At 44.6% G+C, this 23,301-nt stretch overlaps 1 protein-coding gene across 8 annotated transcripts in view; it reads left to right on the top strand.

Moving 5' to 3' along the window:
* LCOR (ligand dependent nuclear receptor corepressor) overlaps window positions 1-22,313 on the top strand; it is a 132,434-nt gene extending 110,121 nt beyond the window's left edge. For all 8 annotated transcript variants that reach the window (XM_062214379.1, XM_062214375.1, XM_062214378.1 and 5 more), the window contains one exon: window positions 9,825-22,313. In XM_062214379.1, coding sequence (XP_062070363.1) covers window positions 9,825-14,163 — 4,339 coding nt within the window. In that variant the 3' untranslated portion in view covers window positions 14,164-22,313. The remainder of the gene's footprint in view (window positions 1-9,824) is intronic.
* The last annotated feature ends 988 nt before the right edge of the window (window positions 22,314-23,301 follow it).

The raw sequence follows: 23,301 nt of genomic DNA, 5'->3' as shown, positions 1-23,301 counted from the left end.
TACCAAGTTAGAAAGGACAAAGTCCTTAACCTAGAGGAAGCTCACAGAACAGTGGAGAAAACAGTTGTATAAACTGTTACCATGCAGCATACATGCTGTTCAATTTAAAAAAAAAAAAAAAAAAAACTATGAGAGTAGAGTAAGAACTAAGTTACTTGTCCCCCCGGGTGAGATTGCTAAGGAGGATGGAGTGTCAACCGAGGGAAGTTGACAGAAGTTTTAAGCAGATGATGACAAGGACAGATTTGGGCTTTAGGAAGATGGCAGGTCATAGTAATGTGAAGCAGACACTAAAATGAAGAGAAGCTGGTGGAAGGGAGCTAACACTATAGCATTTTTCCAAGCAGAGTGAGCCTGTGTATTTGAATTGAAGTGCATGGGGAGCAAGAAAAGTGATGGACCCTAGTGATAAGGATTGAGGTAAAATATCTTCATGCAGATTATCTGAAAAATGTGACCATTATTAATCTTTATGTTTGTAGATATAGATACATCCAGTTATGTTTTGTCTTAATATTCCTAAGAACTTGTATACAAATAATTCCACATAGTTCCCCGCCCCCCCCCCCCCAGTACATTGGCAGTAGCCTCAAGTGTTTCTAGAGTGGGGTGGGGTAAAGGATGGTTATAAGGGACTGTTAATTCCTGGAGCATCTCAGAATGGTAGATATAAAAATGCTTTGCCTATCCCTATATTTTAAATTGTAAAATATTTATGTACACCCTCTGCTTCGCCTTTTCTTTTTTTTAAAGATTTATTTATTTATTTGAAAGATTTACACACAGAAGGAGAGGCAGAGAGAGAGAGAGGTCTTCCATCTGCTGGTTCACTCTCCAATTGGCCACAATGGCTGGAGCTGGGTCAATCCAAAGCCAGGAGCCACGAGCTTCTTCCGGGTCTCCCACGTGGGTGCAGGGGCCCAAAGACTTGGGCTATCTTCTACTGCTTTCCCAGGCCATAGCAGAGAGCTGGATCAGAAGTGGAGCAGCCATATGGGATGCCAGCACTGCAGGCGGCGGCTTTACCCACTAATGCCACAGCGCTGGCCCTTCACCTAACATTTGTAAGGTGAATGATTGAGATCTAACACTAAATCTTACATATGGTATCGTAGGAGTCCTTTTAAATATTTTTATTTTACAAAGTGGTCTGTGTTCCTTAATTACAGTTAGTTACTGTTGAAGGGCGCTGTCATTGAGTTTTTGGTGATTTACTATGTAATAGCAAAAGTAGAATTTGCCATTCTTGAAGTTTTAGGACATACCAAAAATTTGTATTGTCCTAAATCAGTTTCAAGAAGAGAGACTGAACCTCAAGAGAACATGAGAAAACTTAGGACATAGAAAATCTCATAATGAAAAAAGTCAAGACACCATCAAATATCCATTTGGTTATCTAATGCTCTGCTAGTCTTCCTTTCAACAAAAAAGCAGCTAAGGATGTTTGTCATGTAGGTTTATTTCTTGGGAGGAACAAGCTGTGTTGCTGGAATGTATCACGAGAACTATTTAATGTCCTTTTGTCAGCTCCTCATACTGACTTTAGATTTAGCTCCTGTTCGGGCACACACAGCCTGCAAGGTAGTGGTGTGCATTTTTGTAGCGATTATTACTACAGATGAAATACATACTCATTATATAACAGGAATCTTGTTTGGACACTGACTCTTCTCAGTCCCCTCACCCCCCAAGTATTCTGTTGAAGCTCATTATAAATTATATGGTAGTGCACAGTACTGCAGGTTACCAGGGACAGTGTCGAAAGAACTTTGTCCAGTGCTTGGCTTCTGCTGAGTGCTCCAACAGATGTTGCTTTTGCCTCATTCACCTTTAAAGGAGCATCACAAGATGATACATTTTGTCCCTCTTGGAGAGTGAGTACCTCTGTCTAACCTGCTTAAGCAATGGTATTTTTCTAGTCCCATTCTTGTGCTGGCCATTTAAATTGGAAATTAAAGGCAGTAGTCCAGTCTCCCTGGCTTGTTAGGAGCTCTCATTCTCAAGAATGTGGACCTTCTGCCATACCAGTTACGCCTGTAGCATCCATACCTTTCTCTAACCTGGTTATACTAACTCAGTGAGGCGAGTGAATCTCTTGTGCAGTTCAAATCGGCCCTAGCCACAGCTGTCTTCTGTCAGAATTTACCATATTGTTTCCTAATATCTGTTTCATAGTATCTTCTAAGGATGCATAACTATAATGTATATTAGATTATAATTAAAGTTTGTGTTCTCACCAAATTGGTATTTAGTTATATCACATAAGGATATAATTTCCAGGAGTTAATCATTTAAAAAATATACTCCATCCAGTCCAAACTGTCTTTCACAGCCTCTGAACCAATCCTCTTTTTGTTTAAATTAACACCAAATGTAATATATTTCGTCCTACATAAGTCTTACCTGGGATGATACAGTCAAAAACAAAACCTGGTTGTGGGGTGTGGGGGCGTGCAACCCCTTTTAGAAGCGAATAGTTGAGAACTGCCTGTCCTGTGAGGCTGTTACACTCCTGCTGTGCCTAGTGAGCCGTACTCTCTGACTTCTGCTCTCCAGCTAACTTTCTGACTAGACTGTGGCTTCTTGGTATGTTTGCCTATAGAGTTAAGACATGTAAAACACTGAATATGAGAATCTCCTTGGTTATTTTTATTTAATTAAATTTGACAGTCTGGTTAAAGTGGAAAAATAGGAGATAGGAAATTCAAGCCTTAAACTGCATCTGTTGTATTTAAGAGCCTGCTTGGAGTAACAGGCTCTTACCAGGGCTATTCAGCCCTGAGATACAGAAAAGCTAGCAAATGACAGTTTCATGCACATTAGGTTCTCTTGGAAATGCCTCTCCTTTCCCCAGTTCACATGGTCAGTTCATAGGTTTTTGAAACTTGTGTTCTGTCTGCTTTTAGAACTCAGAACATGGTAAATTTCAAAAGCTATTTTCGAAGGGATTGTGTGCCCGTTAGTGTAGATCAATAGTTCATTAAGAACCTAAGCAAGAAGCCATGCTGCCGTCAGCAGTGGGGACCTCTCAGGCTGGGACTCCTAATAGGGTCCTGGGTTTGATACACACACCCCCATCCTCCATGATTCTGGTTTCTGGGAAAGGACTCATTCTCTTCAGCCCTCAGTTTGAGAATGGCTTTTCCTAAATTCTATCCAAATCCAAGTTTAGGTAATTTAGATTTCAGTCACTTGGAAAACAGGTATTAAGCTGATTGGGAGAGGTCACTTTCTATTCTCTGATCTTACCAACTTTCTCAACTTTTCTGTGCAACTTTTGCCTATCCTTTTACTGCCCAGTTCCATGGGAAAAATAAAATTGGTTACTCAGTGGTTTAGAGGTGCACTATGCGTGGCTTTCTTGAGTGAAAAAATCAATTTCCACACTCATACCTGCCTTCTCCAGTGTATATACAGATTTGTCAGAGCCCTTGGAATATCTATATCCAAGTATGGAAGGCATGTAGATGTGAACCAGGCAAAGGCAGATGCATTTCCCAGTGTAGAGTAAGAACTTGTCCGCAGACTTATCCAGGCACTTGAATATACTATGAGCTTGCAGGGCCTGAAGTAAGGGATTAAGGAGCATAATTTCAGATTGTCCTCTGGCAGAAAATTAGAACTCATACCTTGAAGGGGGTCTGAGGATGCATCTTTATGTTTTATTTAAAGAGAAGAGTCAAGCCAGTTAACTTACAACTCCTGTAACTGGAAGTCTCTGTATAAAGCTTTCTCTCCCCTTCATATTTTCCTGGAACTGTATTTTTCTGCCACTTGGATTAGTTCCCATCAAAACATCACTCACTATCACTGTTGACCTTTTCCAGTTAAGAAGAATGTACTTTGGTCTTCGCTGGTGTTGCATTTGTCCATCAGGCAGTCTTGGAGAGAGCACCTGAATCCATCACTCTGAAATTCTAGATGCATAGACTTGTCATTTCAGCTCTCTGTCGTATCTCTTCTCTAAATGATCTTTCATCCTGAAATAGCGTGAGCATTGACCATGCGCCGTTTATATTAACCACAGGAATGTTTTCCTTCAGGAATTTTAAGTACTGCAGTATTGACTAAGAAGGCGAGTTCAGTTGTGTCTAACCTCTGATCTAGAAAAACATCACTGAGTAAATCATTAAAGATATGGTTGTGAAACAACACATCATTCTTAAACTGTACCTTTTAAAGTTTTTATGAATATTATCTTATCCTTTTACCACACCCTTAAGAATTGGGCATTGAGCTGAAGATAGAAAATGTGGTCAAGGTCATGCAAGCCATTTTTAACCAGGGAGATAAAACTGATTCTGGCACTTGGGAGCCAGGTTCCCACTTGTCTTCTGTAGCCATTCCTCCCATTGACCAACTCATGTGTTCTTACTGAGCTGCAGTGGTGGTATTCAAGTATTTCTGATCGAAAACTATTCACTTTAGCCGGCGCCGCGGCTCACTAGGCTAATCCTCCGCCTTGCGGCGCCGGCACACCGGGTTCTAGTCCCGGTCGGAGCACCGATCCTGTCCCGGTTGTCCCTCTTCCAGGCCAGCTCTCTGCTGTGGCCAGGGAGTGCAGTGGAGGATGGCCCAAGTGCTTGGGCCCTGCACCCCATGGGAGACCAGGAGAAACACCTGGCTCCTGCCATCGGATCAGCGCGGTGCACCGGCCGCAGCGCGCCTACCGCGGTGGCCATTGGAGGGTGAACCAACGGCAAAAGGAAGACCTTTCTGTCTCTCTCTCACTGTCCACTCTGCCTGTCAAAAATTAAAAAAAAAAAAAAAGAAAACTAATTCACTTAAACTATTATAGAGAGCCCTCTTTTTGAGCAAAAGAAAAATGAACTCCAGTGATTTCACGTCTGTAATGAGTTCTCTTAACATTCAGTCGCCTTTTCTTGGATGGGAAGGACGAGTGTGATACAGACTAACCACTGAACTACAGCGTACTGCTTCCCCTTTGGTTGAGTTGGAGACATGGTCTGCAGGACAGAAGCTGCCTCTCTAGGTTCCCTACCAGCTGCTAGCTGCCTAAGAGTGTTTCAGATTAGTGCAAGTGCTGTACTTAGGTTCTATTCAAGGTCTAAGGCACTGGAAACATTGAGTAAATAAAAGCAAAGCTAAAGACTTGCCATCTAAAACTTAGGCAAAACTGACTAATAACCATTTTATTTTGACATGAAAAAAACAGTAACATAAATAAACTTTAGGAAGTTGAAGTTACTTTTTTAAAAATAAATATTCAGATTATAAGAAACTAAAATCAAATACGGATGCCAGGGATGGACCAGGCCAGAAAGAGAGAACCTTCCATATGCTGGTTCACTCCCCAGATGCCTACAATAGCCAGGGATTGACCAGGCCAAAGCCAGGAACCAGGAGCTTTATCAGGGTCTCCCATGTGGGCAGCAGGGCCTCAAATTGGGTCTTCTTCCACTGCTTTTTCCAAGCCATTAGCAGGGAGCTGCATCAGAAGTGGAGCAGCAGGGATATGAACCAACACCCATTTGGGATGTCGGCATTGCAGGTGGTGGATTTACCCACTATATCACAACGCCGGTTCCTGGTGCAGACTTTGAAATTCATGTATAGTTTTTTCATAATACACATTTTCCATGTATTTTGACAGAATATTTTGCACAAAAGTAAACTCACTAATTCCATTTTTCCATGAAGTTTTTAAAAGTATGCTTGTATGCATTTCACAGCATTGTAGCAAGGAGAGCCAAGTATCACCTCAGTTTTTTTCTACATGAAGATGCTATAGTGCTTCTTAATCTTTTTCCACAATCCTTTGTCAAACACTTTTGCCTTCTCTGTGTGTTGTTAAAAAACACTTGGAATATATTCTTGGAAACATCAGTAACAATCCAGGAACCAGGAACTGAGCAATGAAAACCTGCACAGCTGAAGTTGTTAGAAAATCCTTGTACTTACTCATAAAACTCAAGCCCTCCTCCAGAGCCCACTATTGCTAAAGTAGCACTGCAGCAGCAGGGTAGAGTTTCTCCGCTGGTGAGTAGAAGGGCATACTCCTTGAGGGGTGAAGTAGAACTCTAAAATCAGCTGTTGGCTATTTAGAAGCCAATAGGAAGAAAGATTTTAATAAAATATGGCTACCACTGTGACTTTTTTTTTCTATTGAAAGAGTCAGATGTACTTACAACTAGTCTCCAAAACTATCAGTATATTTCAGCTTGGGTAATAAAATTTATAGCCAAACTTCAATAGTGTACACTGTAATGATCCTGAGTGTTAACACAGTATAAAATGTATTCAGAGTAATGTGATTTTTCAAAAGACTTCTATCAGTCTTTACAAGTGAAGTGTTTTTAATCTTAAATAGTTGTTTTAAAATGTTTGGAACTTGAAGGGTAAGCTTTATCCAGAAATTTCACTGTTTTGAGTTCTAAGAAAGTAATGCACATTCCTGATCTCCATGTTATTTTTTTTAATCAAAGCACATTTAATTTCATTGGCTGACAGTGGTAGTTGATATTTGCATAAACTTGGTAGGTTTCCCTTTCAGCAGTTCTAAGTGGTAGATGGGTAAGGGTTCCACTGAGACCCAGAATGGTTGAGTGGTTTGGCAAGAGCACATAACTTATTAAGTGGCAAAGCTGCCTTCCACACTCCTCACACATGCTGGATTCTTTAACGCCGGTTACACTACTGGCACCACCTGGTAAACATAGCCACAAATGCCTCCTGGGTGAGTTCTCCGGCAGGGGCCTCCTCCTGACTTCACAAGCTGGAAAGTCTGCTGCTGCGTGCAGGAGTCCATTGAGCTCCCTGGTGTATCTCATTGAGCGTGGAAATGACTAGCAGTCACTCATCCAGGGGTTCACTGTTGTCTTCTCTGTCCAAAGAAAGAAGGTAGAATTTGTCATTCTCACATAGCAGGAGGGACTTATTCCTGATTTTCCAGATGTTTCCTGTGTATTTAAATTTTTTTTCCTTGTTTTCATTTTATTTGAAAGAGGTCCTCCACCTGCTGGTTCAATACCCAGATACCCTCAGTAGCCAGGCCTGGACCAGACTAAAGCCATGAGCCCAGAACTCAGGGTCTCCAGTGTAGGTAGCAAGGACCAAAGTACTTGAGCCATCACCTGCTGCATTCCTGGAAGTGTATTAGCAGGAAGCTGGATCAGAAGCAGAGCAAAACAAACAGCACTCCAACATGGAATGCGGGTGTCCCAGGCAGTGTCTTACCCACTGTACCAGATGCCTGCCCTTGCTGTTACCGTTTTAAAACTTCTTTCTGACGTATAATTACAGTTAGAAAAGCACAAAGAGGATAGGCAAAACACTCTGCATTTTTCCAGTTGCTTGTAGCCTTTTCTTCTTTGGTACATTTTAGTCTGTTGCTGTCATGTACTTCAGAGTTCACCATATCCTTGCATAATTTATAATACTTCTTTAATGTTTTTTCTTGATATAGTCACAATTCAGTGATCAGTGTCAAGTTTGAGTTAGGGGCCAGCACCGTGGCTCACTTGATTAATCCTCTGCCTGCAGCGCCAGCATCCCATATGGGTGCCGGGTTCTAGTCCCGGTTGCTCCTCTTCCAGTCCAGCTCTCTGCTGTGGCCCGGGAGGGCAGTGGAGGATGGCCCAAGTGCTTGGGCCCCTGCACCCTCATGGGAGACCAGAAGGAAGCACTTGGCTCCTGGCTTTGGATCGGCGCAGCGGCCGTTTGGGGAGTGAACCAACGGAAAGAAGACTTTTGTCTCTCTCTTTCTCTCTCTCTCTCACTGTCTGTAACTCTCCTGTCAAATAATAATTAAAAAAAAAAAAGTTTTAGTTATCTTATAAAACATTTCTACTGTCTCAACCTGGTCTGATGGAGGCCCTTTGAGAAACCCATGGCACCAATGAATAACACTACTGTCTTGCTAGTTGTGAAAAGAACGTGTAACCTTTCGTCTTGTAAGGCAGTTTAGGTTAAGCAACAGGTTGGAATAATGTGTTTCCTGGTTTTGTTTTGTGTTTAGAGGTGTTTCGACAGCTTATTCATCATTTGGTCTTAAAAATCTCCATGAGTCAGGAACAGAGAAACTAACATTTTCTCTGCACCTATTCTTTTGTGTTTTATGAATGTTATCTAATAATATCTCTCAACAAGCCTTTGAGATGCTGATATTCACTCCCAATTTACAATGAAGAAATCAAGGTTCAGAGAGATGATTTGACTTGCCTAAGATTCTGTAGATAGTGAATGCCAGAACTGGAAGTGGAATCTAGGCATTAAATATTCCACAGCCTGCACTCCATCCACTCCAACCATGCTGCTCCAGAGGCCAGTGGAGGGTGGGGCGGGAGGTGGAGGGAGTTGTCTAATCTGCCTTTCCAGAAGAGGACCGCATGTAGAGGAGAGAAAAGTCCAAAGCTGGAAACAAGAAGTGTTAGCTGGGAGGGTGCTCTCAAACAGTCTCTGTTCAGCACATGTTTATTAGGCTGCCCTCTGTTCTTGCCGTTTTTCATGTATAGTCAAATAGTAGTCCTTTGAGGAAGTACCATCCAGAGAGAGGGGGTTGAGAAGTTCAGTCAGATTCCAGGAAATTGGAGTGCTCCAACTGCATGGGCTTGGTGAAACCTGGACAGCCAGGCACTGTACCCGGGCCTTTCAAGCAGGTCCTGCCTTTAGCCTATCTTGAATCTAGTATCAGCCTTTCCTGCTAGCCACACTGTTTGGATTATGTTGGAAGAGTTTGTCCTGGATAACTTACGGAAATGCTGGAGAGGGATTCTTCAGTGTAGATAACTTTTTGTGGATCACTGTTTATTGAAGATCTGGGTCTGGGAGAATGCAACGATTGAGGATTGGGTGAAAATGTTGTGCTACTGTTGCCTTAGGTTGACCTGCAATTTCCCATCTGTTTCCTCATTTAGAGGCTACAAATCAGGATTTGCTTGTCATTCTACCTTTTAATGTGTCTGAAATGTAGAATTATTGATTTCTGTCTCTTCAAGCCCCAGGAAGGGGGTAAAAGGATCCTTGCATCACTCTTGGCAGTATTATAAGTCTAATTGGTCATGCTGAGAAACCATCTGAAAACTATAAGTCCTTTAAGTGCTTCTAAACCAGGATTTGTAATATAGTGTGTCTGAACATTTGTCAGTGTTGTGATCTTATAACCAATGATTATTTAACAGGAATACCCAGGCATAAATCAGAAACACAGGCTGAGGATCCCATATCCAAAATACTTGGGACCAGAAGTGTTTTGGATTTTGCATTATTTTTAGATTTTGGACTCCTTAATATACATGAGATATCTTGGAGATGGAACCAAGTCTAAGCACAAAATTTGATTTATGTTTCATATACGCCTTCTACACATAGCCTGAAGGTGATGTCATACAATATTCATGCTTTGTGCATGAAACAAAGTGTCTTGGTGTGGAAATTTCCACTTGGGGCATCATGTTCGTGCTGAGAAAGTTTCAGATTTTGAAGCATGTCAGGTTTTTGGATTAGGGATGCTCACCCTGTATATGTTGATCAACGAGTTTTGATAGTGTGGCCAAAATTTTATTTTTTGATAAAAAAATTACTTTCAAATATTCCTTTTCTCAAGATAAAAATTATATTTGAACAGTCACTTCAAAAGTATGAAGTATATTGTCACTAAAAATCGAAGCTAGAGCAGACTGGCTTTGTATTTTAGTTAGGTAAATACTCTAATTGAATCAGAAGTGAATGGACTGACTTAAAAGTAGTTTTGGCCAGAGTGCTGCCACTTTGTATATACTGTGAATAACATCTGATGAATTTCATAGTACAAAAAGGGCTTTTTGGAAAATGACCATACTAATTCATTCTCTCTCTTTGTCTAGTGAGAACTCAGCAGAGGCAATAGCAGTAGATTCTAACCATCAGTCGAAGTCCCCGCTGGAGAAGTTTATGGTCAAACTGTGCACTCATCATCAGAAGCAATTCATTCGTGTTCTGAACGACCTGTACACCGAATCTCAACCAGGCACCGAGCACCTACAGCCTTCTGAATTGGGAGCAATGGATGCATCTACTTGCAATGCTGGCTGTGCCCAGCTAAGCACCAAACATAAGGAAAAGGATGCTGTGTGTCTTGATATGAAGTCTCCTACTCCTGCAGATTTGTTTGTAGACTCATCAGGCTCGCCTAGCCCTCGACACTTGACAGAACAGACCCTGAAAGAGCCCCCTCCTCCTGAGACAAACCCTGTAGATGGAAGAGAGAATGTCTTGACTCTTCTCCAGAAAGATGCCTCTGAACTTGCAACCACTAAACCTAGCTCTGGCAGTTCAATGGATAGTTCCACTGCAGGATACCTCACTGCATGTAATTCTTCCTCATTAAGCTCCCTCCACATCTCTAAAAGCTTGGAGGGGCAAACCACTGGACAGGAGCAAGATTCAAATGTGAAAATATGCAGCGATGGTCAAGACCATATGCAGAGTTCAGCTTTAGTAGAAAGTTTAATTGCAGTAAAAGTGGCAGCTGAGAATAGTGAGGAGGGCAATAGCTGTGTTGCTTCTCAAAGAAATTCGTTCAAAGCTTTATCCGAAGAGGCTTGGGACTCAGGGTTTATGGGAAGCTCGCCCAGAACTGCTGACAAGGAGAATGCTTTACAGTGTAGCTCAAAAACACCTTCACACCAGGAGTTAGAGGCAGATGAACAAGATGCAAGGCCAAAGCAAGAGAACCATCTTCACTCACTAGGAAGAAATAAGGTAGGTTACCATTTACATCCCAGTGATAAGGGCCAGTTTGATCATTCCAAAGATGGTTGGTTAACCCCGAGCCCTATGCCAGCCGGTCACAAAGCATCTAATGGGCATTCACGAGCCAAGATGATGTCAGCCTCCATTAAGACAGCTCGGAAGAGTAAAAGGGCGTCAGGGTTGAGGATCAATGACTATGATAATCAGTGCGATGTTGTTTACATCAGTCAGCCAATAACAGAATGCCACTTTGAGCATCAGAGGTCCATACTGTCTTCCCGGAAGACTGCCAGGAAGAGTACTCGAGGATACTTTTTCAATGGCGACTGTTGTGAGCTGCCAACTGTTCGCACACTGGCGCGAAATTTACACTCCCAGGAGAAAGCAAGCTGCTCACTGCCGGCATCTGAGGCAGTGGTTACTCCCACACAGATCCTTACAGCTTCACCCCTTAGACATACCGTAGATGGACAGCTTCCCAGAGAAGACCCCCCTGAAGAACCTGGTAAGGAGATCATCTGCCTCCTTGAGGAAAGAGGCCAGGACGCCTCATCTGAGAGAGAGTCTCAAGAGCCTGAGGTTTGCCCGATGAACAAAGCAAACCCAAGCAGCGCCCCCGAGTCACAGGAGACACCAGCTGCCAGCCTGTTGTGTCCTCTCCCTGCTTGGCTCCCTGAAGAGGACAGGCCAGAAGGTAGCCCCGCGGCTTCTGCTCCCACAGCAAGTGGAGTGTCTTCCCCTGCGGGAGACCAGCAGCCAGACCCACTGCTGGATGCCGAGGAGATGAGTGCATCCCAGGACTGCCCCTTGGTTCCCACTACTGAGAGTATCTCTGGGGCAGGCAGGGAAGATGTCTCTAGGCCTCATTCTTCTCCTGAAGCAGTCAGTAGAGGAGAAAGTCCTCTGATCTCACAAAATCAAAGTCCGCCCATGGGCTTAGAGCCTCCCACGAGTCTGGGGAAGGCTGAGGATGACCAGAGCAGCAGTCCTGAGGCCACAACGAGAGACACTCAGGAGCCGGACGCCATCCCGCTCCTGAAGGAAGATGGCGTTTTCACTCACAAAGACCCAGCCAGCGAGACTGAGGATCCTGAGCCAGCACGTGATAGAGAACAGTTAGAGGCAGAGGACTGTGATACAAGATCCTCCTCAGAGAAAGACACAAGCAATCCAACCACTGACTCACCCGAAGAGAATCTGGACAAGAAGAAAAAAGGGAAAAAGTTCCCAGAGGCCTCCGACAGGTGCTTAAGGAGCCAGCTTTCTGATTCTTCCCCTTCTGGTAGGTGCCTAAGGAATCAGAGTTCAGATTCTTCATTGCCTTGCCCTGAGGTCAAGGCTGCTAAAACCCCTGGTGCAAAACATGCTAAAAAGGAAGGCCATGCTGGCAGGACAACACCCGAGGGCTCTCCTGTCAACCATGCCCATACAGCAGCTCAGGAGGACCCTGAAAACCCACCTGCCGACGAACGCCCCACGGAGAAGGGTGCTGAGCAGCAGGAGGGCAAAAGCAGTGGGGTCATCACCAGGCAGACTTTTAAAAACATGCTAGCAAAAGACGCAGTGGGGGAAGAAGAAGTTTTCCCCAGCAGTGACCCCATAGCCTCCATTAGCCAACCACTGCCTGCAGAGAGACTGGAAATCTATGTTGAATCTAAGACAGGGGAGACGAATGCTCCTGTGCCCACAGCAAGTATCCATTATAAGAGGGCCCTGGAAGAGTCCAAAGAGAAGCCAGGACATCCATGTGCCCAGGAGGTGGAGGAGGCTGTGAACGAGGGAGGCAGTGAAAACACCATGCATAAAGGTGATGACACTGACACCCCCTCTGGCCCACTTGGCTCATCAGATAGTGGAGATGGTGAAGCTGCTGGGCCACCAAAATTGGTAGCAAGGCCAAAAAGACTGGCCTCTTCAACCTACAACCTAAGACACACTCACTCTCTGGACTCCGTGGATACTACAAAAATGACTTCCGAACAGGAAGCTGCACGAGGAAGCCCGATGCCAAAGGAAAATAAGGCCACAGAGAGTGGAGATGCCCAGGATGACGATGACCCAGAGACAGTGGCAGACGAGCAGCCAAAGTTTATGGAATGGTGTACCGAGGAGGAGAACCAGGAGCTCATCGCCAACTTCAACGCCCAGTACATGAAAGTTCAGAAGGGCTGGATTCAATTGGAGAAAGAAGTCCAGGCAACGCCAAGAGCAAGGAACAGGTCAGATAAACTGAAGGAGATCTGGAAGAGCAAGAAAAGATCACGGAAATGCAGGGGCTCGTTGGAGGTTCAGAAGCTTTCTCCCGTTCAGATGCTATTCATGTCAAACTTTAAATTGTCTAACGTTTGTAAGTGGTTCTTGGAGACAACAGAAACCCGATCACTGGTCATTGTGAAGAAGCTCAATACCCGTCTTCCAGGAGACATCCCCCCCGTCAAACATCCCCTTCAGAAGTACTCTCCTTCCAGCCTGTACCCCAGCTCACTCCAGGCGGAACGCTTGAAGAAACACTTAAAGAAATTTCCTGGAGCTACTCCTGCTCGGAATAATTGGAAAACACAGAAGCTCTGGGCCAAACTTCGAGAGAATGCTGACCAAGTGGATCCAGAGGATGGCAATGATGCCAGCCTCAACCCTCATTCTGAGGATGGCGTGGAGGACGTCAAGGACGAGAGAAACAGCCATCGTCCTGCAAACCTGCCTACTCCCGCCAGTACCAGGATCCTTAGGAAATACTCCAATATTCGAGGAAAGCTCAGAGCCCAACAACGTTTGGTCAAGAACGAGAAAACGGAAAGCCCATTGGGTCCGGCTGTGGAAAGCAAACAGAGTCGCAAGAGTGTTTGTATCAACCCGCTGATGTCCCCCAAGCTTGCCCTGCAAGTGGATGCAGATGGGTTTCCCATTAAGCCCAAGAGCACTGAAGGAATGAAGGGAAGGAAAGGAAAGCAGGTGTCTGAAATTTTGGTTAAAGCAGAAGCTCAGAATAAACGTAAGAGAACGGAGGGTGTCAGTACTCAGGACAGTAGGGACAGGGGACCAGTGGTGAAAGCCATCAAAGAAAAGCATGTTGATGGAACCACCAAAACCCCTCCAGCCAGGAAGCCAACTGCAAGGGACAAAGCCAGCCAACTGCCCAAAAAGGTGTCTTTGAAAGAAAATAAAGTGAAGATCCCTAAAAAGTCCTCTGGAAAGAGCTGCCCTCCCTCCAGGAAAGAAAAAGAGAACACAAGCAAAAGACCTACCCTGCCCACTGCCTCTGAAACAGTAACGAAACCTGCAAAGCCAAAGGGGGCAAGTGAGTCCGCTTCCAGGCCGCAGAAAGCCACAAACAGGAAGCAGAGCAGTGGAAAGACCCGTGCCAGACCTTTGGCAAAAAATCCAGAAAACAGAGCAGCCCAGAGAAAGCGAAAGCTGAAGGCAAAGCTGGACTCTTCCCATAGCAAACGGAGGCGGCTGGATGCAAAGTGACGGGAGAGCAGCAGCCCAGAGTAGACCTGTTCCAGAGAAGTAACCTTTTATTTTGCATTAACTGAATCTGCTTTTATAAGCTTCTCAAGCCTTTCAAGTTACAGTTAATGGAGAACACCCCCATTTGAGATGTCAGAGAGTATGTCTCAGGTGGAGCAGGGAACTTGCAGAGTCCTTCTCTGAGGCTGAGTAAGGGAAGGTATATATTATATTCTGGTTGTTCCTTGGGTTTTAAACTTGGAACCAAGCAGTTTTCGTTTTAAAAAGTACAGTGCCTTATTTATCCTTTTTGTTTTTAGATTTACAAAAGCTAAAAAGCTGATCTATGTGATTAAAGGCTTGTATTTTATACTTGATGCACACGCACTTGTACTGTAGCCGAGAAGACCACCATCATGCACATGAAAGGAGCTATCCAACAGCCGCCCTGCACATCTCTCCCCAAACAGGTGTCCCTTCTTGCAGACCCCACCCGTGAACTTCCCTCTCCACCCTGTTTGTTTGTTTTGGTGATATTTGAAAGCTAAACCAAATCATTATTATGGTATGTGGAAAATGCAGATTATTAGGATTACTATAAAAGGTTAATATTTCTGTTACTCGGTTTGGAAAAAAAAAAAGATACTCGTTGGTCACTCCTCTCACCTTTGCTCACATGCTTTGAACATGTATTCTGAATAACGTGCTCTTGGGAAGAAAGGTGTCACAGGTGTTAATTCTGGCTTATGGCCTCTAGAAATTACTAGTCACTGCTACTTAACCATCCTCTTTGTTTTTGGCTTTTCAAGCTTGCTAGCACTCTAAAGATTTCATTCTGCTTTTGGGGGGAAAAAATCTAATTTTTTTTTTTTCATCTTTTAGCTGTAATTTGACAATGAAGATGAGAATGACTGTTCTTATTTTCTTTCCTACCAGAGTGCTTCCATACTCAGAAAGCCAAGATGTATTTCCAGTGATACAAGAGTAGAAGGGTATTTACGCACCCAGGCTTTGGGGCACATTTGCATGTGATTATCGGCCACATGTGTCTCCTAATGCCAGTTTTACAGTACAGTTCTTTTTTCCCATGCAATGTGCCAGGTTGTCCATGGGCTGTATCATTAGCACAGGCCAGGTGGTCTAAAAGTGACGCAGTGTCTCCATGAGCATCACCAGGACTTCTTGGCCCCAGACTCAGAAAGGTCTAAACAGCACAGAGTTATGGAAAGGTGAAGAACAGCCACAGCATCTCGTAGTGCACCCACGCTTCCCCCACTCCCAGAGTTGACTTTAGCTGGTGTATTCTGATGTGAATATACTTGTTGGAGTGGAGGTTCATCCTGATTAATCAGTGCCATTTTAGTAGATGAATGGCTTGTAGCATCACTCCAGCCCATAGCAGATCAGGCTATGCTCTGTGGCTCGGAAATGAGAACTGCAATATTTGTAGTTGGTGTTGTTTGCTTTTCCTTGTTGCAGACTGAGACCGGGTGCATTGGCTTTAACTCAGTTGCCTGTGACACTGTTCCATTAAAACACATTTCCCCTGGGCCATTCTGCAAAAGAAGTTTGTTAAAGCCTAAGCCAGCTTCTTTAACATGTTCTATCACCAAAATAGGTTTGTGTAGACAGCTGCTGCCCTCTTTTTTTTATTAAAAATGTTTTCCACTTAGGTTATTTCAGATCCCTTTAGATAAACTCAGATGGACGTTTTTTCATGCACAGCAGGATAAACCAGACCAGCTCTCCAGTCTGTTAAAGGTTTGCTGTATGTCATGGAAGCTTCTGATGATTGGACAGGACTGGAGAAGAGCATTTTACTTGTGAGAAATTGAGAATTGTGTTGGATTTCGTAGATAGTGAAGCTTACAGTTTTCAGTGAAGCCCTCATTTATTTTTTAATGTCTCCTATATCCCATGAGTTTCTCTCTCTCTCTCTCTCTCTCTCTCTCTCTCTCTCTCTCTCTCTCTCTCTTTTTTTTTTTTTTTTTAGCATGTTTGACTTTGGCCATTCAGGAGCTACCTATATTAATGAAACTGCTGAGTGTGTATGTTGGCAACCCTCTCTCAGCATTAAGTTGCACAAAAGCATTAATATGTTTTGAGTAGGTTTGTTTATTTTTTAAAAAATGGTTTTAAGGTTTAAAATGTCTTTTCACATAGTTGTCACTGGATCTTGTTTGTGTGGTGACCTAAACAGCTTATGTTTGCCACTGTCAGGCATGCAGATCCCTACATGTAAGAGGTGCCCCTTGGCTGCATTTAGACTACCTTGGGAGGTGCTTGGGTCCAGTCAGGAGGAGGTGAGAGGTAGTAAGCGGGTGGAACTTTTCCAGTTCCAAGTTTATTACTCATTCCATTACTTTTCTAAGTTCTTCATTTTTAAAAACTAACTTCAAAATAATAGCCTTCTCTCCCTTTCTAGGCTGCATTTGAGAAAAGGCATTTATATCACACACTTAACACTGCAATGGATCATCTTTCAAATCAGCTTACACTTTAGAATGGTACATTTGAGTAGACTGAGATTCTGCATAATTAGTACACTTTAAAGTTTAGAATTGTTTTTATATTTATTGAATCTCATTTTCGCTGATTCAGTTAAGTTTGTTACAAGAACAAAGAAAACAGTAGTAAAACTGAGGGCCGCCCCTGGAAGGCCCTTTCACACCTCACATGCTGGCAGCGTTGTGGGCCAGACATCCCCAAGCCCAGGCTGACCGTGGACTCTGATTTCCATCCCTTGCTGAGGCCTCCTTCCTCTAGCCACCTTCTAGTATGGCTCGCCACCGTATGCAAGGGTGCAAGGCCCACATTCCGATTCCGGATCAGGAATTCTGCTCCTGGGCCTGCACTCAGCGGCATGACTGCCCCAGGACTGGGGCTGAACGTGATGCCCACAGGGCTCCTCCGAGTTTCCAGAGGAGCTGGAAGATGCCTGGGCAGCAAACACGGAAGCACCCCCGCAGCTTCCGCAGAGCTGGGCCTCTTCAGAAGACCCGTTCTCTGTGCCCTGGCGTCCCCCCCGCCCTGCAGTGGGAGGACAACACACAGACTGCTTGCTTGGGGTCCAGAGCCTCACTCCTGCACCCCCTCAGATCTATAGCAATCTTGCAGCGCAGCAGGGAGGCCTCGGACCCTGGTTCTACAGCGAGGCTTCCGTCAGAGGAGTGTCCCTGCCGCTGTGAATCAGTTGCTAGTCCCTTGAATTCCTCGTTAAAGACTAATACATGGCTTTATCCAAAACAGTGATCTTAGCCTGTGGGTTTCATGCCTTGCTGTTTGTTTAGTCGTGTGGCTGGAAGAGGTGCCCTTCATCATCACTTTGCCTGTGTGGTGCTTCCTAATGGGATCTTCCGTGCATCACGTGCTACGCAGGTGAATTTCTCACTGTCCAGGTAGATCATCGATATAAGGTGTCACTTCAGTTTGGCCTCTTTCTTGCCTTGTAATGGTGGCCTCTGTGGGGAAGGCAGGAATTGTCACTGTCACGTATCGACAGCAGTCCTATTGGTGAGTGGACCGAAGAGGCAGACAGGCAAGCACAGCGCGCTCTGTGACACAAACTGTAGACGCTGTAGTGTTAGGCAAGTCTGGTGCCTTCTCAGTAACACCTGGAACTGGGCTGGAATGTCCCGAAGGTCTGGCCAGTAGCTCCTTTTGGGTTTAGGTCAGCCAATGGAGGCTGCCCTTGGCTTTCCCATGATCTGCAGACTGTGGGCTGGTTGCTTGTTTTTGTAAATAAAGTTTTACTGGAACATGGCCATGCCCGTTTGTTTACTTATTGTCTGTGGGACAGAATTGAGTAGGCGCAACAAAGATCATTTGGCCCGCAAAGCCTCAACTATCTACTGCCTGGATCTTTAAGAAACAATTTGCTGCCCCCCTGCTTCAGAAAATAATCCCTTTTCAAAGACAAATCCCTGACTTTTCTCCTCTCTTCTGCCTCTTTTTCTCTCTGTTCCCTTCATTCCTTCCCCTTGCCCCTTCGTTCTTCTGTATTCTTGCTAGAAGAGAGACATATTGATACATCACATAAACCACCATCTCCTGAAACTTGAGCTGCCTGAGCATTCTGTCTCCCCTCAAATCACCCATCAGTAGTGACCGGAGCCAGGCCTCCCCAGCCTGTGGAGCCAGAACCTGTGAGCGAAAGGCAGTGAGCGCTCTCAAGTGCCGGGGCTTGGGCCTCTTGCTGCACTCCAAATTTTCAGTCACACAGCTGACTCTGGATTCACCTCTGGTTTACTGCTGAAGTCAAGATTTTTATTTTTGTTAAAATTAATGGAGATTGTTTTAGATGCACTTTTAACCCTCTGAAATCACAGCTGTGGAAAAAGTCTTCTTCACAAAGGGGAAACAGAGACTCCAAACTCAAAGCATTGTTTATTCTTAATGACATTTTTGATCAGCCTTTAGGCAAACAAAAATGTATTGACATAATCTTTTCAGTCATATGGTTTGAAAGCAATGTTATTAAAGATAAGCCAACAGGGGCTGGCGTGGAGGCATCGCAGGTCAAGCCACCACCTGCAATATCGCATCCCATATCAGAGTACCAGTTTGAGTCTCAGCCTCTCTGCTTCTAATCCAGCTCCCTGCTAATGCACCTGGGAAGGCAGCGGAAGATGGCCCACGTGCTTGGGCCCCTGCCACCCACGTGGGAGAGCTGGATGAAGTTCCAGGCTGCTGGCCTCAGCCTAGACCAGCCCTGGCTGTTGTGGCAATTTGGGGAGTGAACGAGCAAATGGAAGATCTCTCTGTCTCTCTTTCTCTCTCTCTCTGTCTTTCAAGTAAAATATAAATCTTTTTAAAAAGAAAAGCAACAAATAACAGGTTTTGAAGTACTCTGGAAAAAAATGATTCTGAGAAGTTAGGGATTAAATCGTTAGATCTGATCCAGGAAATTCATCTTTCCCCTCCCCTCAAAACTTAAGGATAAGTTTCTATGTCGTTTTTCAAAATGAAGTTGAAAAATTTTTTGCCAGTGTGTCCATAGAGTGACTTAATTGTTTCAGTTTTGAAACAAGATTATCAATTTGAGATGTTAGCTATTACTTTCATGTCTTCTTATGGCTTGAAGTATTAGAAACTTATATGTAAATATGAAATCCACACTATGCATATTACATCAGCAAGGTCATCTTCGTATCCTGGCAGTAAGTACTCTTCCATGCATGTTCCCAAATCCTTTTTCAAGGGAAAATATATTATTGTGTATAAAACAAGCAGAATTTTAGCAAGCCTTTTGAGACAACTTTCAATAGAACTCATCCCTTGAAACATCCAGAGTCCTGCATTCTGCAGTGGGCGTCCTGGAAGACTTGGGTGTGTAGCCTCTATGCGTTAGAGAGGGTCAGACTCAGGCGAAACTGGAGCTCTCTGATTCTGCTTCCAGCTCAAGGCTTCGCTGTGCTGTGCTCTATTGGGCATCCACCTTGGGCATTGTGTGGAGGGTGTCTTTGCTCTTGCCTTTGCCCTTGGAATTGAACCAAAGCTGGTCAGTTCCTTCCCTTGCCTCCTGTCTGTGTGATCTTTTTCCCAGAGCCTTGGTGGTTTATGCTTGGTGCTCAGGGGACATCTTAGGCTCCACCCTTCAGAGGGGCAATTGTGCAGCTATGTTTTGCCCCTTGAGTACAGACTTATGGCTTTTTCACCTGGCTGGGGCCACCCATTCAACACAGGTTCTCAGTATGCAGGCCACGTGAAAGTGCAGGCTGCCAATTGGAAAACCAGGCGCACCGCATTACATGCCAGAAATTGGACATATGGACGTCTTACATAAAGAAGCTAAATGTGGCGCACACAGCCTCAGGTGCTACTGCCTGGACCTTTACAGCCCAAGTTTACTGAACCTTGCAGTGGTCATCTGAAGCCCCATTTTGTTTGTTCACGAGTCCAGCTTTGTGACAGCTCTTCTGAATTTCAGGGTATCTTGCCTGTTGATTTTGGTACACAGCTGCTCTTAGACATTATTCCTGAATAATGCTTATACATTTAAAAGAGAAAAAATATTCTTTCTTGACTGAATATTTGTTGATGATTATGGACATACAATCCTATCTACTAGGGTCTGTAATTCAGCCTAAAAGTTCAGTCGCCTTCCTGTTTATGAATCAGAGTCAGTTTAACTCTGGTGGCGAGGCATTCCACTGCAGCAGGGCTCGCCACTGATGATTTAGAATAACGCCTGGCCCCAAAGGCATACCATGCTAGGTTTGACCCCAGGAGCCCTCTGTATTACTTTTGTATCTAGTGTATTGGCAGGCTTCTTAACTCTCCAAGCTTTGGTCATTACTTGTGTGCGGAGATGGCTGGTCTTTGCCTGTTTGAGCCTTGAATCCAGACCATGGTTTTTCTTGTAGAAATACCAGCATGCCAGTGGCAACCTTTGGGCACACCAGCAGCTTTAGACCGAACAAGTTCAGAGCCCTCTGGCCTGGCCTGAATCACCTCATCTTGAGGAGCCATCGTTAGTACCTTGCCTTTCCCTTCCTCCTTCCGCTTCTGCCACCAGCCCCCTCCCAGGGGACGTCCCCCGCAGGACAGTCTCCCATCCCCGAGTGCTTCACTGAACACAGTTTTGCCACAGGAGACATTTTTCTCTTCTGACTCTTTCATGGTCTGGTATTTAGCCATTGGGTCCAAATGCTATTCGTTGATCACCTTGGTTTTCACCCCCATTTCCCATGATCCTCACCTCCTGTTGTCCTGTAACTGACGCTACAGTACTGGGATCTTGGAGAAAGATGCCATACAAACAAGATTTGTGAAATTTTGTAAATCTATATCATGGGCAGGGATCATTCTGAGAGCCACTGTCACTTAAGTTTATTGATTTCATTGTGGTTTGTGCACTCTCAATTGTTCAAGGAGACTGTGGTTTGATACATTTATATAGTATATATTGATACACACCACTGTGGAATTTCATTTTAGTATGTAAATAGTGATATTTTCCTGTTCAGAAAACTTCTACAGAAAGTATTTATTTTAACAACAACCACCAACAAAAATAACTTCAAAAGGGCTTTCTAAACAAGTGTTCTTTCTAGCCACCGTCCTCACCAGCTGTCCGGCCCAGCCGGGAACATGAGGATGGTGCAGTCAGGCAGGCAGATGCGGCCTTGCAACCCTCGCGGGATTTAGGCAGATGCCGTGGAGAGTGGGAACCTTAGCATTGACCTACTGTCACCCCACCCCAGGACACACAGTGGGTATGGCTGTGCCCAGTGTGGCCTCGGGCTCGCCTCAGGCAGCCCATTCCTTGCATGCACCCTCTGACATTCAAGCATTCACTTCAGCCTGTGCAGGGAAATGAGCCTTAGTTGCAACCCCAAGGAAATACACACATACACACACACACGCGCGTGCTGCCTAAAGAAAGCGTTCAGGTGTATTTCTGCAAGGAAATACACACACACACACACAGACTCACTGGCTGCCTGAAGAAAGCGTTCAGGTGTATTTCTGCTCCCATTGACCATGGGAGGTAAGCATGTTACCTTCTGCACCTTGACAGTACTCGTGAGCACCTTGGCTCTCCTCCTCCCCGCCCCCCGCTTGTCTTTCCTGCACCTCCCATCGCCGTCTCAGCAAGCATCTGTGCAGATGTGGGCCAGTCCCACCTGTAACCAGTGGTTACAGAACAAGACCATCTGTTCTAAGATGTATTCAGCTTTACTTCTCAGGAGTCCTGGTCTGCAGGTCATAGCACCCCCAGATTTCCCCGAGCCTGTGCTCCCTGGTGATTGTGTGTTCTCTTGCCTGTGCCCCACCGGTGGGCGCCCCTGCCTGAGGCCTGATTCTGCCCTGCCAGCTGGACTGAGGACTGCAGGGAGCAGGGGACCAGGCACACAGGGATTTTTGTCATCCATTTGAACCATAATTTGCATATTTCCTTATGGCCTCCCTTTGTCTTTCTAAACAAATGAGGAGGACACTTGAACAGTGATGCTGGAGAATGTTTTTTCTAAGATACTGTTTGTAAGCAAATCTGATGTTAAGATGAAATGTGAATGGGTAACTAGGTGCCAGGGAATTTAGCACTGAACTAGACAGTCAACTTTTTTAACCTTTGCAGGAAGAAATACATTTTGCTCTCATCTAAATGTTCACCAGAAGTAATGTTGTAAATAGTTTTCTAAAAAATATTTATTACACGTGCTGTATACAGAGTTCATGTTCTGAGTGATGTTGGTTTGCATTGTAGTGTTCTAGAAGAATCTATTTTGAGCAGTGGACTTCCTTTCAGAACACAGTTCACACATGGAGAAAGAACAAAAACCAGCAGGTTGAGAGCTGTTTGGGGCATTTGATCTGTAACGCTACATCAAATCCAAGCTTTAATGGCCCCCTCTTCTCATCTGGTTATGTTATATATTATATAAGTTTATATATACAGATGTATGATAAACTCGTCAGTGGTCAGTACCCAGATCTGCTGAGCAGATTTCCAGGTGTTCTTTCTGATGTGTTGCCCATAAGCAATAAGATCCTAGGTGATAACATTAATTCTGGGGTCCACATTGGCCCTTGTCTCAGAGGAGAGGGTGGGGGTAGAACAGCTCTTGCGAAGACCGCTTGCCTTGGCAGGAGAGGTTGCTGTACTTGAATTTTTGCTTCTGTTTGTCTGCACGCTCCCTTGCGTCGTCAAACTCCAGCAATGGACTAGAAACCTGCCAGCACCAGACGCGTCAGAATTGGGCGTATAGCTGGAAAAATGAACACTTTGCCGTGAACCTGTAGAGGTTCCAAATCAGGCTGAAGCAGAGCTCATTTGGCTGTCGAGTAAATCTAAGAGCTTTTTAAAAGAGAAATGTGAGTGACCGATTCAGTGTGCTTTGGCTGTGTCTGACCTACCTTTGGAAGCTAGCCCTTTGACAAGCCGCCTCTGTGCCTGGGCTTGAGATACCTACACAGCTGCCCTCGTGTCTGGGGTTCAGTCTCTTCGGTCATTTAGAGAGGGCAGTGACCCCTCTGTTTCTCCCAGCGTGTTCAGTTCAACAGGTTTCTAAAGCTGTTTCGCAGCCTCTCCTTGTGACCGTCCTAAACTTTGTGAAGAATAATTACCCCACACCCAGATAACCCTTAATAGAAGTAATGTAGTTTTTTAGGCTTTTGAAATATGTCTTTTGTATTTATGATGGTGTTTGGAAT

The sequence above is a fragment of the Lepus europaeus genome, chromosome 17, assembly GCF_033115175.1.
Source record: "Lepus europaeus isolate LE1 chromosome 17, mLepTim1.pri, whole genome shotgun sequence".
NCBI classification, from domain to species: Eukaryota; Metazoa; Chordata; class Mammalia; order Lagomorpha; family Leporidae; genus Lepus; species Lepus europaeus.
This window is presented reverse-complemented; position numbering and strand designations above follow the sequence as displayed.